General features: G+C 57.6%; 1 protein-coding gene across 8 annotated transcripts in view; it reads right to left on the bottom strand.

The window, feature by feature from the left end:
- Positions 1-1,040: 1,040 nt before the first annotated feature.
- Positions 1,041-15,636, bottom strand: part of ZNF710 (zinc finger protein 710) — a 60,712-nt gene continuing 46,116 nt past the window's right edge. For 4 of the 8 annotated variants that reach the window (XM_046654565.1, XM_046654567.1, XM_046654562.1 and 1 more), the window contains 4 exons: positions 10,229-11,717; positions 7,982-8,173; positions 7,309-7,483; positions 1,041-3,739 (listed from right to left, as the gene is read on the bottom strand). In XM_046654565.1, the coding sequence (XP_046510521.1) occupies positions 3,570-3,739; positions 7,309-7,483; positions 7,982-8,173; positions 10,229-11,689 (1,998 nt within the window). In that variant the 5' untranslated portion in view covers positions 11,690-11,717 and the 3' untranslated portion in view covers positions 1,041-3,569. Of the gene's footprint in view, positions 3,740-7,308; positions 7,484-7,981; positions 8,174-10,228; positions 12,132-12,826; positions 13,780-15,636 lie in introns of those variants that run through there. The other 4 variants (XM_046654563.1, XM_046654564.1, XM_046654561.1 and 1 more) reach the window with 3 other exon arrangements.

The raw sequence follows: 15,636 nt of genomic DNA, 5'->3' as shown, positions 1-15,636 counted from the left end.
CACGCAGTCGAGGCAAGTGGGTCCCAGGCTTGGGTTCATCTTCACCATTCTTTGACAAAACTAGAAAAGTTAGGTTATAAAGATGCTGGAAAGCTGACTAGATCCAACTAAAGGGTCATCTTTTACGCAGGGGTTGATCATACAGTCATGTGCCGCATAACAACGCTTTGGTGAACGACGGACTGCATACAGGCCGGTGGTCCCATAAGAACAGTACCATAGAGTCCAGGCGTGGAGTGGGCTGTACCCACTAGGGTTGTGTAAGTGCACTCTGTGATGTTCGCATGACAAAATCGCCTAAGAGTGCGTTTCTCAGAGCAGATCCCCATCGTTAAGCGACGCATGACTGTAATGTACTTTGGGTGTTAAAATGTCCTGGGGAAGAGTTGTGTCATCTTCACTTGATGAAATAAATACTTGGCAGCCCACAGTCCATTTCCCAGATTTTGGGGGAACTCTCACGGCTCCTGAAACCCAACACTTGGGAACCTGGGTAGCTTTGAGATGGGCTCTAGCACCCCCCCACACACACACTGGTGGCCCCCTTCCGTTCCAACAACCGCTCTTCCTCAGTAGTCGCACCCAGCTCCCAGCGCCGTGGAAAGAAAAGCTGGTGTGCTGGCTCTGCTAGGCCCAGCTCCTGCGGGGAGGTCCAAGGTTTCTGGCCCCTTCTTGCTCATCAGTTGCAAAGGGCTGGCAGCTCCCCAGAATGCACAGCCTCAGAAGCCCGGTCTGGCATTGTGAGCTGGCGTCTGTCCTGGTGCTCTGTTGGTGGGTAAGGAGGGGCAGTGGCTTTTCTCTGCAAGTGGTGGGAATTCTGGGGGGGCTTGGCCCATGCCCCCTCTCCTGCGCCTGGAGCAGGTCGCCGTGGCAGCCTGGCCCTGCAGGTGGCCATTCCAGTGCGAGGCTGGTCTGGGTCTCCTCCAGGTCCTTGCAGAGTGATGCCCCGCTGTGTGGGGCTGGGAAGCCTTACTGACAGTTTATTCCGGGGGAGGGGTGAGGATCTCGTCCCCAAGAACCATGGGAAGAAGCACCCGCAGTCACCTCACTAAAGAATATCCATTTATTTATAATTATTGCTAAGTAAACTTCTCTTTTTAAACAGGAACGTAAAAACACAGTAGGGCTTTGCACAAGTGGAATTTCTAAACAGTTGGTTTGTATACATGTCAAAATAAGTTAGAATGGAATTCGTCCAGGAGTTTCCAAGTCACCCAAGAGGCCGCGTGCGCCTCTCTCGAAAAGGTCGGGCAGGAGTGAGGACGGGAGCCTTGCCGAGACCACCCCCCGGCTCAAGTCGTGAGTTGTGCTGCTTCCTTCTCGAAGTTTTGCCCAGGTCCAAGGCACAGGGCAGGGGGGCGTTCAAGTATGGAACCTCGCAGAGGGCCGCGCTGCTGGCGGGGCGGGGTGTGGGGGGGGGGAGGAAAGCCCCACCCTGGGGGCCAGACCTTCTCCCGTGGGTTGCCAAGACCAAGGCCACTGGGCTGGCAGGAAAGAGGAGGAGGAAGGGGTGGAGGTACAGGGTTCTTTTTGGTACCAGGGGACAAAGACGTTGTGGGAAGAGGTAGTTTGCAGGGGACGATGCTTCTGCTCAGCAGGAGAAAATGTCTTCTACAGTGACGGCGTCACTGCCACCTGAGGGTCATCATGGCGGGCACCTGGGAGGCCGGGGGGCCTCGGGGTCTGGAGAGCCACACTTGGGAAGAGGCTCCCGTGAGCCCCCAGCCCTCTTGTTTGCTGCTTCACACCAACTCCAGCAGAGAAGGAAGAGGCCCCTTGTGCTCCCCCTCAGACCTGATCCCGGCCACCCTGAGGCCTAGCTTGGTCCTTCACTAAGGACACAGCCTGGGGGGGTAGCTGTATTTCAAACTGGTTATCCCACCCCTGGCTGTTCCGCCCCTGCTGCCTGGTTTCTGGGTTGAAGCTGGTGGCTTCACCTCCTTCTGTGCCTTTGGGGACGGCCCTGCCTGCCCCTCCCCTCTGAGGCCTCAGGAGGTGAGCGGGCAGGAGTCTGGGTGCCCTGGCATTCCTGAATGTGCTATTTCACTGCCTTGGGCCTGTCTGGGGTTCCAGGGACAGAAGCTGGTGTGGGGACAGAGGCAATGAGTGGGCAAGCGAGGGAGCGAGCCGCTGGCTGAGCAGGATGGAGCGGCCCTGGCCACTGCAGGGGTGATGCAGAGGGTCATCAGCAAGAGGGGCTGGGCAGGGTAGGGGGAGGGCCCGCTCAGCCCTGCCTCTCTGGCCTCCCGCCCTGGCCGCCTGAGGCTTCCTGCTAGCAGCTGCCCCTCCAGGCCCGCGTCCTGCCTGGCCAGGCCGCTCTGGGTGGGGGAGGCACAAAGCACGCACAGCACACAAGCAAGCTTCCGCTGGGGAAAAGAAAATGATCTCCGTCAGAAAAGATAATAGGTGACACAGAATTGGAAGGGAGAAAAAATAAATTACCTTCAAAATACCCCCATTGCTCAAAAAAATTGTTTTCTCTATGGTTTTCATTTTCCTTTTTATATATGTTGCTCTTCCCGGGGAGCCTGCTGACTCTTGGCTGTCCCGTCCTCAAAATGGATACTTGTTTTAAGAAAATACTCCAGCCCCCCTCCCCGCATACAGGTGGTCTTCGGCCTCCTCTGAGGACAGCCCCTCATGATCCCTTCACTGTGCCCGGCCCCTCACTCAGGGTCCTCTGTCTGTCTGTGTTATTAGCGCGTGCCTGATGCAAGGCGCATCCCGGCTTTGTTCACTTTGGGGGACCCTGGTGTGGTGCCCCAGTTCAAGACAGAACTGGATGACATTTGTTGAAATCCACGTTAGGGACACCTACTTCCAAACAGGGCTGTAAGACGGGGGCCTTCTGGGAGTTGACTGGAGAGGGTGTTAGCTGGGGGCTGGGCTGTACCCCGCTCTCCTAAGGCCAGGACTGGGGTGCATGCACGCCTGGCTCGAGGAGGGCGCGGGAGGCACCAGGAGGTAGAAGGCAGAGGGCGCCACCTGGCTGGCTGAGGACGGGGGCGGGGGCTCTGGGGCCGGGGCTTTTCGGAGCCCAGGGGCCGGCGGGGGTGCGGGGCAGTGCTGACCAGCACAGGGGCTCAGACATCCTGAGAGGCAGGCATCGGTGCAGAGGAGGAACAAGGCATGGCTCAACGATCTCTTGCCCCAGCGTCGGGACCCTGAGGAGCCGGCAGGAAGGCCCTGCCCACACTGGCTGCCCCAGCTCTGCTGGGCCCGGAGAGACCTGAGAACCTGTGCCCTTGTCACTTGTCCCCAAGTGGCCCCCATCAGCATCTCTCCCATCCGCCCACAGCAGCAGGCCACGGAGACCCAGACCGGGCCTCCTGTGTCATTCTTCCTTCCCTGGAGCGCCTGGGGCCCAGGCCCGGTTCACAGCTGAGGCCAGTAGTACAGTCTCCATTTGGTCTAGATGTCCCTAGTGGTGCAAACGGCTGGGCAGGCGGGCAGGGCTCAGGGCAGTGGGGCAGTAGCTTGTTTCTCGCCGCGGGCGGGGCAGCCCGCAGCACGTGGTCTCACCCCCACGCCCCGGCGCGCCTCGCCGGCTTCGGGCAGCCCAGCTTGTGCTATAGCACGTTGTAGTAGGCCATCTCCTTCATGGCCTGTTCGGTGAGGACGCTGGCCTCGGCGCCGCCGTCCACGCCCGCGTAGGCGTAGGCGTTCTCCTCGAAGTCCTCCATTTCCTGCTGGCTGTCGAGCTCCGATGGGTCGGTGCCCGTCAGCTCCATCATGGGGTCTGCAAGAGAGGGGCGCAGTCAGGCCCGGAAGCCGCCCAGTGGGCAGAGCCAGCCACTCCCACATGGGAAGCAGATGGCCTTTCTGAAGAAAAGACTTCCCGGGCATCGCTTCTAGAGGATTCTCAGCTGCCTCTTGGCCTTCCTGCTTGGGGAGGCCCCAAGGCTCCTGTGGTTCCTTGGATGGGTCACTAGAGCTGAACCCTGAAGCTGTGTGTGGCGCGGGGCGGGCACAGGCCCAGCCTTGAACTCTTCTTTGAGTCAGGCTTCTACTGCCCTCCGAAGTCACTGAGCCCGAGTTCTGTACTCTCTGCAATGTCTCCCATTCGTCCTACGACCCGTAGTCATTTGCCGCATGAAAGCCTGCCTCTCTACGTCATGTCTCGGTGATGCCACTCATTGAGTACCTACTGCGTGCTAGGCCCTTCACACACAGGATCCCTGCATGCTCACAGCAACCCCCCGGAGCAGAGCAAAAGGAAGTTCAGAGAGGTTAATCAGCTTGCCAAAGGGCACCCAGCAAGTGCTGTCGTTTTGATCCACTGTGCTGCTTTGCCTCCGATGGCCGGAGGGAGCTGGTTCTCTGACCTCCTGCCAGCATTAGTGCTTTGAACCGGTCCTACCCAGTGCTCTCCTCGGGCCTCGCTCTCCAAGGACGCACGCACACTGAGGTAGGTTAAGAAAGATGCACGAGGCAAGAACTCTAAGAGGCTTCTTGTGATTTTATCAAATAAAAATCCTGTTGTAAAGCTCTTAGTGTTAGAACAAAGCCAGAGGGAAAACGCCACGGAGGTGGCCTAGGGCTGTTTTCCAATGACTCACAGAGGGAGGGGGCCCGGTCCTGTCTGGGGACCCTGGGAGGCTGGCTGGCAGGGGCTGTGGCTGAGCCCCGACATGCGTTCTGCCCCGGTCCACCTAGATGCGATGTGTTCTGGCAAGCAGCAGACTCAGCCCAGCGGGGGGCAAACTCATCTGCAATTGAGACCCACTGGTCTGAGGGTAATCCCACTTCTTGCCACTAAGTGGGTCGGGAATAGGAATGGGACCCAGTTCTGGCCAATGAACCATGAAGAAAGGCCTGCTGGTGAGTTCTCAGAATGCTCTCATTGGTTTCACAGAGCAAAGGAGAATAGGCTCTTATTCTCCCACTGGATGAGAACAAGGAAGCACATTGCTCTGCAGGCCACTGGCAGCCATCTTGTGACCATGAGGAAGATCACAGCTAATGCTGTGGAGAGACAGAGGGAGCCTCAACCTGATCTCACTGGTGAGGGGCTGAATCAGACCCAGAAAATGGCCTGGACTTCAAGTCATTTCTTAAGTCTGTTACCTTATTATTTAAGGCAGTCTGAATGGGGTGTCTATTACTTGTGCCCAGAGCATCTGACACACTGTGAGTCTTCCTGACAAGAAAACAAGGCCAATGGTCTCAAATCTTATAGACCCTAGGCGCCTCTTCCTCCAACCCAAGTGCCAGACCCTCATATCATGCAGCTGATTAAAAACAAGCTAAATGGAGCACCCTGGGGAAAACTTCTGGATCTCTGTTACCCTGCTTTGTTTCTTCATTGACTCTATTGGTCCTGTCCAGCTGACCCCAGGAAATAGTCTGTACCATTTTTTACAAGGACATCGACCCACCTCCCACGTGACAGTCCCGGAGTTTATTAGGTGGTTCCATCTAGAGTGTACACGGCCTTCCTCCTGCACAAGCGTCAGCCTGGGCTTCTCAGATCAAGCTTACACGCAAGAGGCAGGCGGACTCGGGTCCCAGCTGTTCCAGCACCATCCCCGCTTTCCTCTCTGTCATCTGGCTCAGGAGAAGAAGACATCCCCCTCCTGCCCTGAGATGGAAAGAGCCTGCGCCTTACCCACCCCCAGGAGCACGGGCTCTGCTCTGGTCTCTCCGCGGGGTTCGAGATATGGCGGGTCCGCTAGAGAAGCGGCTCTAGGTGTGCCAACTCTACGGCACATAGAATTACCTAAAGCGCTGAAAAGTCCTGATCCGGGGCTGCGTGCCAAATCAGTTACATCCAGATCTCTGGGGTCGAGACTGAGGCGTCAGCATTTTAAAAAATTCCCCATGTGCTGCCAAGTCTGAGAACCAGTCCTCCAGCGTCTAGATCAAAGGGTCTCAAAGTGAGGCCGCTGACCAGCAGCTTCCGGACGATCTGGGAACTTGTCGGAAATGCAAATTCTTACCCACCCCACCGCAGACCCACAGACTCAGAAGCTGGGGGCAGGGGGGGTTGGGGGGGGAGGTCCAGCAATTTAACAAGACTCCTCATTATTCCGATGCACACTGAAGTTTGCAAACCGCCTTCTAGCTCCACGCTTCTCAAACGTCACTGTGCACACACGTTACCTGGGATCTTTCTGGAATCAGACTCTGATTCAGCAGGTCTAGGGGAGGCTGAGTCTGCAGTTCCAGCGAGATCCCAGGGGATGCCAACGCTGCTGGTTCTTGTACCGCATTTAGAATAGGAAGGGGCTACAGAGAGCATGGATGAGCAGCCAACAGGGTTTCATCCTCACCCACGAGAACAGAAAACTGAGCAGACCTGTTTCTGCCAGAAAACCCAGGCCATTACTCGTCAGCTGCTGCAGAACCCAATCAGGGCGATTGCAGCCAGCCCCTGACAACTGATCGACTGTTAGTGAGTAATCTCCTAAGGGCAGGTCAGCTCCCCGGTTATTGGTGAGGCCCATCCCCAGCTAGTTTGTCTGAGAAGGAGCATCAGAAAGTCAAAGAGCAGCAGACTGTACAAGGAGCCTTCCTGAAGTGCCGTGGGCTCCTCCTCACAATAAGGCCAGAGAGGCTAAAGTTCTTCCACTACTGATGAATGTCGCGGGGAGAGGCTGTCACCGACACTTAGGGATGTTATAACAGCCCATGAAACCGACCGACTGTAGAGGTGGGGACCCTCTCGAGTATGCGCATTACGTTCTCTTTGGCAGGCACTATGAGGAGTGTGACTGACTGTGTTACACTCTTTGCCTTGGCTGCTGGGAAGCTCACAGCTCCCCTCTGCATGTCCATAGGACCTCCCATGGTACACTTGGAATTGTGACCTTACCTGGCTCTCCCTTATCTTTCCAGTTGTCATTTTCCCTTTTGTTACTTTCTTTCCCATCCATTTATTTTAAACGTCATCTCGTAGTAATGAGATGAAGTGTCCGTCACCTCCTGTGTGTTGCAGTCTAGTGTGAGTTACCTAACTCCTGACTTTCAGTTTGTGCATCAGTAGAGTGGGGATAATGAAAGGGCCGACCTCTGTGAGGGTCCTATGAGTTAATAAAGGCCTGGCACACAGTTAGCGCTCAATAAATGTTAGTAGTTATTTTATTATTATTGTTTATGTGAACTCACTTAAGTCCTTTGAAGGATACACAAATATCCTCTCATTATCACCATGACGGCCCTCCCGGGTGCCCCCTCCCCAGACCTGAGCCCACCCCAAGGAGGTGTCAGGCCTGGCCAGCCTCCCCACCCCCCTGACCGGACAGGAGGCTCCTGAGTGTCCCATGATGGTACTGCTCCTGCTCCGTCCACTGCGCATGGCCCACCCACCTTGGCTGTCCAGGCCGATGTCCATGACGCCGTGCTTGACCTTCATGTGCCGGCTCAGGTTGCCCTTGAGGTTAAACTTGCTGGAGCAGTAGGGGCACTTGAAGGGCTTGCTGCCCGCGTGCAGGTGCATGTGGCCCAGCAGGTTGTACATGCGGTTGAAGGACTTCCCGCACACCTGGAACACACCAGCCAGCACCTTCAGCCTGTGCGGAGCCCGGCCTCCCCAAACCCCAGCCCACTCCCACTCCATGGCTGGGCTGGAGGCCCGTTCGCTATGGACGGCGCTCGCCTTGTCCTTTCCTATGTGACACCAGAGGCCCAAGAGGCTGAGAACCAAACCACCCCTTGCTGGCCACCATTCCTCTGGGTCTGCCCCACTCCCTCTGAGCTGGAGATATCAGAAACCCAGGGCTCAGCTCTCTGACTGCACCGAGTGCCAGGCCTGGGCTCTTTCCCTGTGGCTGCACTGCGACCGTCACCACCCCTGAAACTCTGAAAAAACACAACTTCAGCAGCTTGTGGGACCTGAATCCCCCACTGTCCACTCCAGCCCCCAAAGCCCAGGCGGTTTCACTCAGCCCAGGCCGGCTCTCGGTGGGTCTCAGCCGCTGCAGTCCAGCTGACCGGAGGCCGCCCGTGGGGAAGTCCCACCTCGGGCCCCGCGGCCTGGTACCTTGCATTTGAATGGCTTCACGGGCGAGTGGACAATCATGTGGGTCTTGAGGGTTTGCTTCTGCACGAAGGTCTTGAAGCAGATGTGGCACTGGTATGGCCGGACGCTGGTGTGGATCAGCATGTGCCGCTTCATGTTGGCCTGCAGGGTGAACTCCCGGCCGCACACCTCGCACTTGAACTCCTTCACGCCCTGCGGGGGAGGGAGGGGGGAGGATGGTCAGAGGCACGCAACGGGCACGGCCTCTGGAAGTGTGTGCGTAGGGACCGCAGCGTCAGAGTGTGCGCAGTTCTGGGAAATGACTTCCTGGAGGGTTCTGAACAGGGACCACTTAATTAAAAGCACTGGGAGCATGTCCACTTAGGGGCAGGACCGCTTACTCCAGGAAGCCTTCCAGTAATAGGTAGAGATTGGCTGGGTCTTATTGGTCCTACCCACATACCTGCTGTCTCCTGCCCACCAGGGCAGGTGTCCACACAGGTCATTCATTCATTCACCAGAGCCCATCCACTGACCCCTGAGCACTTTCCAAGCCCCCTGGTGATAAGCACCACCTGCAGCTCTTGACCGCATAGCCGCTCAGGCGCTCCCTGGAGACTCCCACTCAGTGGGCCCAGGGAATTTCAATCCCAACATGGCCCCAGGTGATTCTTATCATCGATGAAGTTTGGGACAGCGCCCCCGGAGACAAAGACTCCGGGGAGAACCCTCTGGTTTGGACTGTCAGCACGCTTCTCCATGGAGGTGAGCCCCGAGCAGGAGAGGTGCTGGGCACAGAGGGTCCAATTCATCGTCTGGGGAGGAGAGTTAGGGCACAAGCTGCGGGCTCATCTCTTTGCTGGATAGTTCAGTAGAACCCCAGTGGGACAGACACGTTTCTGTGGTCACAGCCGCTGTCCCCATGGCTCTCTTGGTGCAAAGTCTCGTATTACAACCTAATGGTTTCCACGTCAGTTTCTCTTAGCAGACGGGCCACACGTCTTGTACACTCACTGGACACATGGAGGATGTGAATGACCACCAGGGGGCCCTGCCCTTTGGGAGCTTACTCTGTAAGCGCATGCTATGCACACTGTACACATTTAGGCTGAGGGCAGGGACGTTTTCAATTTTATTAGCCTTTGACTTTTGCTTTCAGCTTTTCTTCACAGTCTCACTTATCTTTCAACAGCTTGTGGGCTTGCAGGGATTTTTAAGTTCCCTAGTAGAGAAGAAAGATGGCAGGTCTATAGCACATGTACTTGTCACTCTCCACGCTCACCCCTGCAGGCATTAATAATCAATCATCTGGTTTCCAGCCAGCCCCAGGTTCGGCCTCAGAATCCTTCTTAACATCACACTCTAGGCAGCTACACCAGGTGACTGCAGGAGCACCTGCAATGAAACCTACACATCATCTCTGCTCTAGCGGAAAAAGTTCCCAGGGCTGGGGAAGGCTGCAGGCTTGGCCTGGCACGCTGCTACTCCCCCGCTCACTGTAGGGTCCACCGGGAGAGGGAAGGACACAGTTTGACCTGGAGCATCTCTAAGGCTGCCATAACGGAGAGAGGAGGCTCTGCACACTCGGCTTCAAAGCGTGAAGTGGGTTGGATTTCGGGTAGAAACCACAGCCAGGCCGAGCGCCAGAGGGCGACTGTGGGACCCGAGAGCGAGCAGAACAGTGTTGTTCAATTTTCCATCACCACAGACCGTTTTGCCGGGTTTAGCCATATTCCAGACCGAATCGGACTTTTCCATAACAAACATTTTTCCTTACATTTATTCCCTTTAAAAAGGAAATATATTCAGCTTTTTCTTAAAGGGAAGTCACAGGTTGTGAGAGGCGTTTATAGTTAGGAGGAGCAAAGGAAGCCCTCTGGACTTCTGACCATCTCATCTGTCTCCCCGTGGCTTCCCGGCCTCGGTCCTCCCATCTATAAAGCAGGGAGGGTAGGTGACTTCAGTGGTTCTCCAACTGTGTTCCTTGGGGCCTGCCAGCATTCCGCAAACATTTCCCTCAAAAGGTTTCTTAAACAAGTAAGGTTTTACTATTTCAAAAGCTACCTTCAATTATATTTTTTCCTAATGCTCATCAAAATAAATACGTAACTGTAAAAGTAAATGTTCCTCCGTGTACCATGTATGTTACCACCTCAGTGATCTCATCCAGTCCTTCGGGAAGCACTGGATGAAAGGCTGGAGGAGGAGAAGGCAGCGCCCCCATGGAGGAGCCCCTGCGGGCCAGGGCCCCGCGGGAGGAGGCCTTACCTTGTGGGTGAGTGAGTGCTGCTTGAGGTGGTGGATCTGGCTGAACTCCATGCCGCACTCCGTGCACACGAAGGGCCGCACGTTCTGGTGCTTGAGCATGTGGTTCTGCAGCTGACTGCGGTAGTGGAAGGACTTGTCGCACTCGAGGCACTGGTAGAGGGTGGGGCCCTGGTGGGAGGCCAGGTGGCGCTTGAGCTGGGTCAGGGTGGAGAAGTCCAGGCCACACTCGACGCAGACGTGGCAGCGGCCGCTCTCGTGCTTCACCTCGTGGGCCTTCAGCTCGCTGGGGTAGGCAAAGCCACGGCCGCAGAAGTGGCAGCTGTAGGGCTTGACCTCCGAGTGCAGCAGCATGTGGCGCTTGAGGTGGCTGGTCTGCGTGAAGGCCTTCTGGCACACCTGGCACTTGTGGGGCCGCGTGCCCTGGTGCGTGAGCAGGTGCGTCTGCAGGTGGCTGGGCTGCTTGAAGAGCTTGCTGCAGTGCGGGCACGAGTGCGGCTTGATGCCGTTGTGGCCCAGGATGTGCGTCACTAGGTTGTACTTGGACGTGTAGGACTTCTCGCACATGCGGCACTGCCAGCGCTTCTGGCGGTCGCCCGCCTCCACCAGGTAGGAGTCGTCGATCTGCACGTTGATGTCCAGCCGGTCCAGCTGGGCCTTCTTGTGGCGCTCGGCCGTCGAGCCTGCCGCGTCCGCCTCGAACTCGGCCGGTTCCTGCCACACGAAGCCCTGCTCCGGCTTCACGGGCTCCGGGGACTCCATGGCGGGAGCCTCGGGGTCGCTCAGCGGGGCCAGGGGCGCCGGCTCGAAGCCGCAATCTGACGGCAAGGCCTCGGGCCCGGGCAGCGCCACGCCGGGCTCGGGGAAGCCGTGGCGCGCCGGCTCGGGGAAGTGGGGCTCGTAGGCGGCGGCGGCTAGTTCGGGCCGGGGTGCTCGGGCGGGAGGCCGCGGCGGCCGGGGCTTGCGGCTGAAGGCGCTCAGGTCGATCATCTTGACCGCGCTGCTCTGCACCAGGGCCTCGCAGCCGCCCCCGGCCGCCTGCGCGGGAGCCTCCGCGGGGCCCGCATCCTTGTCATCGCCGGGCACGGACACCTCGTACACCTCCTGCTCCTCCTCCTCCTCCACCTTCTCGAACTTGACCTTGGGCACCAGGCGCACGGGCGGCCGCGTCTTCCGCCGGGTGTGCTTCTCGAAGGCCGCCTCCACCTCCAGCACCTCCTCCTCCGCCGGCTCCTCCAGGGCGCGCCCGTTGCAGGCCAGCTGGTAGACGTCGGGGCCCGGGGTCCTGGGCTCCCCGACAGCCGCCCCGGACAGCTCAGGCCCCAGGTCCGGGTAGAAGGCTTCGGCGCTTATGGTGGCTCCGAAGAGCTCATTTTCCGAGACCAGGCCCAGCACGGCAGCCTGAGCCAAGGACAGCACCACCACGGCATCCGTCTGTGTCCCTGAGTCCATGAAGCCCTCCATCCCTCGGCGGCTGGCTAGGAGGGCATCGCTGTGGGAGCAGAAGGGAACGTCACTACGGCTGCTCGGCACTGCACAGACAGACCACAGACAGACACACATTCAGCAAGGGCTCGGCGACTTCCGGTGTCTGTCCCTGACCGCTTTCTACTCCTGCCTTGGGAACAGGACACACTAATTACGCGGAGCAAGGACACCCTCTGTGAATCTGACCATCTCTATCTCCTAGGGATCTGGAGTAAGCCCTGCCGGCACCACTCCCCCCGCCGCGGCTGGCCTCAGTCTTCCCATCTGTAAGGCAGGGAGGGTGGGTCTCATCAGTGGTTCTCAAACTATGTTCCACGCATCCTTCAGGAGTGCCTCAAAATTCGGATTCAGTGTCGCAAAAAATATTCTTCTATTTTTAAAAACCTATTTTAGAAAACCCATCTACTTAAATGTAATATAGACTGCATTCCTACACATTCAGTTGCCCTGCTGGCTTTGTTGCCAAGGTAATTAATTTTGCACAGACCTTGAGACTGTACGGTGAGGTGTTAACCAACTGTCACCATCTGCGACGGCTTAGCCATATAAACGAGGTGTTTGGTTTTTAAAAAAAAAAAATATATATATATATATATATATATATACCGGGCAAAAACAAGGCAATGCAAAAAAATAAACTAGGTGGTGAGGCCAATCTCAGAGGGCACTCCCCACCTGTCAGCCTGATGCTAAACGTCTGTGGCGGTCACCACAGGTCATTGTTCTTGATGAGCTAAACGTTATAATTTAAATATTTAAATTTATACTGATGGGAAAAACATAGCTTTTATCTGATTTGTACTGGAATTCTAGGTAAGATCTGATTGGAAAGAAGGGCTCTGTGATGGCTAACATGTCTGAGACAACTGTTGGGAAACGAATGCTAAAACCGGATCCCAGGTTCATGGTCACGCTCTCTGATCTAACCACTTCTTCTAAAAGAGCCAATGTGCCCACCTGCCCAGGTCCAGACCCCGGGTGCTTCCTGCCTTTCTCGGGGCTACAGCTGTGCCTGTGAGCTCTGCAGCCTGGCCTTCACATGCTGCCGGGTCCCCCACCCCACTGAGCTCCTGGCTCCTCCCACCAGCCTCCCAGGCTTCTCCCAAACTCCACCTGTTCAGGGCCTCCCCAGGACTTTGGTGGCCCAGGGAGCAGTGCATCCCGGATGTGGGAGGGCCTCCTCCCTGGCCTCGGACACTCCTTGTGATTGGACCCCCGCCCCCAGCTCAGCGCCCCGCATGTCAGAGGCACTCCACGGAGAAGAGGAAAGACATTACTGGGGTGGCTCCTGCCCGCCTCGCCTGCTTTCCTCCCAGGACCGGGGTCAGGCACATGGCCTGGCGGCGGCGGCCCTTCCTCAGGAAACCGGCGCCCGGCCTGGTGTCTCCCTTCCCCCACAGCCCAGCGGAGCTTCCCCTTCCTGAAGCCGACTAAAAATAAAATACCCTAGACAGGAATTCAGCCTCCTTGAAAGGGACACTAAAGATTAAACTATTAAGCTGAAAGTGGGGCTCTTGGGGAGGGGTGAGATGGAATGGAACCTCTGACACCAGTCCATCTGGAACAGGCTGGAGGGGCTAAACCTGACTCAGAGACCACGCCCACCCGCCCACTGGAAAGAGCACTCAACTGGGAGTCAGCCAGCTTGGCCACAAGTCTCAGCCCTGTCATTAACAAATGACTAAGCAAAGTCACTTCTGAGCCTCAGTTTCCCCATCTAATACATGGGGATGAAGACACCTCCCCATGGAAGGGCTGTGAGAGCCCGGAGGACAGGACGTGGGTGAAGGGGCTCCGATAATTCTAAAGCCCTCGGCAAGTGAGGAATCACTGTTATTATGTCTGCCCCGATCTTGGAAGAGGCCGTTTCTGATGAGAGCCACAGAGTGGAGGCAGTTCTCCATTCTGGGGTCCCAAATTCAGCAAAGGTTTGGGTGATTCAGCAGACATCCTCCGGGGACCAAGAGCTCATTCATTCATCCGTCCGTCCGTCCGTCCATCCATGCATCCATTCATTCATTTGTGCGAGAAGTATCTGCTGAATCACCGCCATGGGCAAGGCCCTGTGCTGGGAGGTGCAGGGCGGAGGAGGCAGGGTCCCTGCCACCTGGAGGCCATAGAGGAGGCCGCTGTGCCCACCACAGCCACCCGGTGGGAAGCGGCACTGCCTTGGCCGCAGCGGCCTGTCTGACACGGCGCCGGCAGCCCCCGGCAGCAGCCCTCGTGTCGGCTGCGGGTTTGAACAAACAACAAACTCGGCATTTTTTCTGGACTTCCCCAAAGGCAGGCCCAGCAGAGGGGAGAAACTGGCCTTCAACAGTGGGGCCCATGCCAGGGACTCAGCCCTGGATTCCGAGTCCAAATCCAGGCTTTGCTCTCTTGTGGTTCGGCGCATGCCCCGCCGTGTCCCAAGCCTCAGTTTCCTCGTCTCTATGAAGGGGTACGCAGTGCCCGAGTGCGTGTAGTGAGGAGATGAGGTCAGGCTGTCAGTGTGGATGTTAGTTCCCTTCCCTGTCTGTTCCAACCGAGCCCCAACACCCGGCACCACCTCCTCCTCAAAACCTCAAGGGAAGGGGAGCGAAGAACCATGAACATGGCTCCATCGGTGGAGGAGCCCGCGAGAAGTCAGGCAGCGCCTGCCAGTGGGAGCTGGGCACAGGGCTGGTGTGGTCCCCTGCAGGGAGGGGCATTTACCATCCCTGTTAGGAGGGAGCTCCTGAGCGTGAAAGGGACCACTCCTGACAATCACACCAGGACCCCTGGTGCAAGCCGAGCCTGCCCCCCGCTACCTGGCGAGCCCTCCCTATGGGGACAGGCGGGCGGTTTTGACTCTGGTGCTGAGGACTGAAAGGGGACCTGCCCAGAGTCCGTGCCCCTGTGTGATGCATGCCCAAATTGGGGGGACGTGGGAGTGCCAACAAGGAACCACAGACAGGTGGAAGGGCCAGCTTCCTCTTACTGAGTGCTCACAGGTCCCAGGCGAGACATTTAATCCTAACAACAACCCCACTGGGGGTGCAGGTGGGTGTGGTGTGCACCCCATTTCACAGCCCAGGAAACGGGTCTAAGTGACATGTCAAGAGTGCTCTGTCAGTCAGGGGCAGAGCTGGGCCTGCCCCTGGACCTGTCTGGCCCTGTCGCCCTGCTCTGCTCCTTCAGCTATGCTACCTGTGAGGTCACGTCCTGGCTCTGGGCCTGGCCTCCTGGCTCACAGGTGCCCCTGCCCACCCCAGATTACGAGGAGCCAGTGGGAGCGCGTGGGCAGGCCCTGGGCAGACTGCGATGTGAGGCCTCAGGCCTGTTCCTGTCTGGCTGGTCCAGGGGCCCACCCAGACTGGGGAACTGGAACCCCCAGAGGGCAGCCAGAGGGCCCCCTGGGTCTCCACTCAGACAGCACTTCTTCCTGAAGGCTTCATCCAGATCTGCCAGCTGGCCAGGCAGGCCCCTGCTCCCTGTTACAGTGGATGCCACCTGCCCGACCGGGACACACAGTGCCCTGTAAGCACACCTTTAATGGGGCTTATGGGGTGGGCTGGGCCTCATGTCCATGCTGCCCAGTTTCTGGGGCAGGGTGGCCAGGCAGGCCCTGCGTGCGTGTGCATGTGCGTGTGTGTGTGTAGGAGGGAGGGGCTCTGTTTGTGGAGACAGAGGCCAAGAGAAAGACGAGGGAGGGAATCTAATTTACCTGCATTTCGCATGCGTGCTCTGTCTATCACACAGAGAAATGAGCAGTGGCGAGCCGGGCTCTGCAACCCCGGCATCACTATTCCTCCTCTGGGCCATCGTTTTGCTCTACTGCCCCCTCTGGATCCTTCTCACAAGCTCCAACCCTCCTGTTTTATGCCCCGGCATGGAGCTGCCCAGGGCAGGAGGAGAGCCTGCCAGGTGCGCACCACCTGTGTGCTGGGGTGCCCCCCAACAAG

Source organism: Equus quagga, chromosome 2, assembly GCF_021613505.1.
Source record: "Equus quagga isolate Etosha38 chromosome 2, UCLA_HA_Equagga_1.0, whole genome shotgun sequence".
NCBI classification, from domain to species: domain Eukaryota; kingdom Metazoa; phylum Chordata; class Mammalia; order Perissodactyla; family Equidae; genus Equus; species Equus quagga.
The sequence above is the reverse complement of the archived record's forward strand: the minus strand, read 5'-3'. Positions and strand labels throughout refer to the sequence as shown.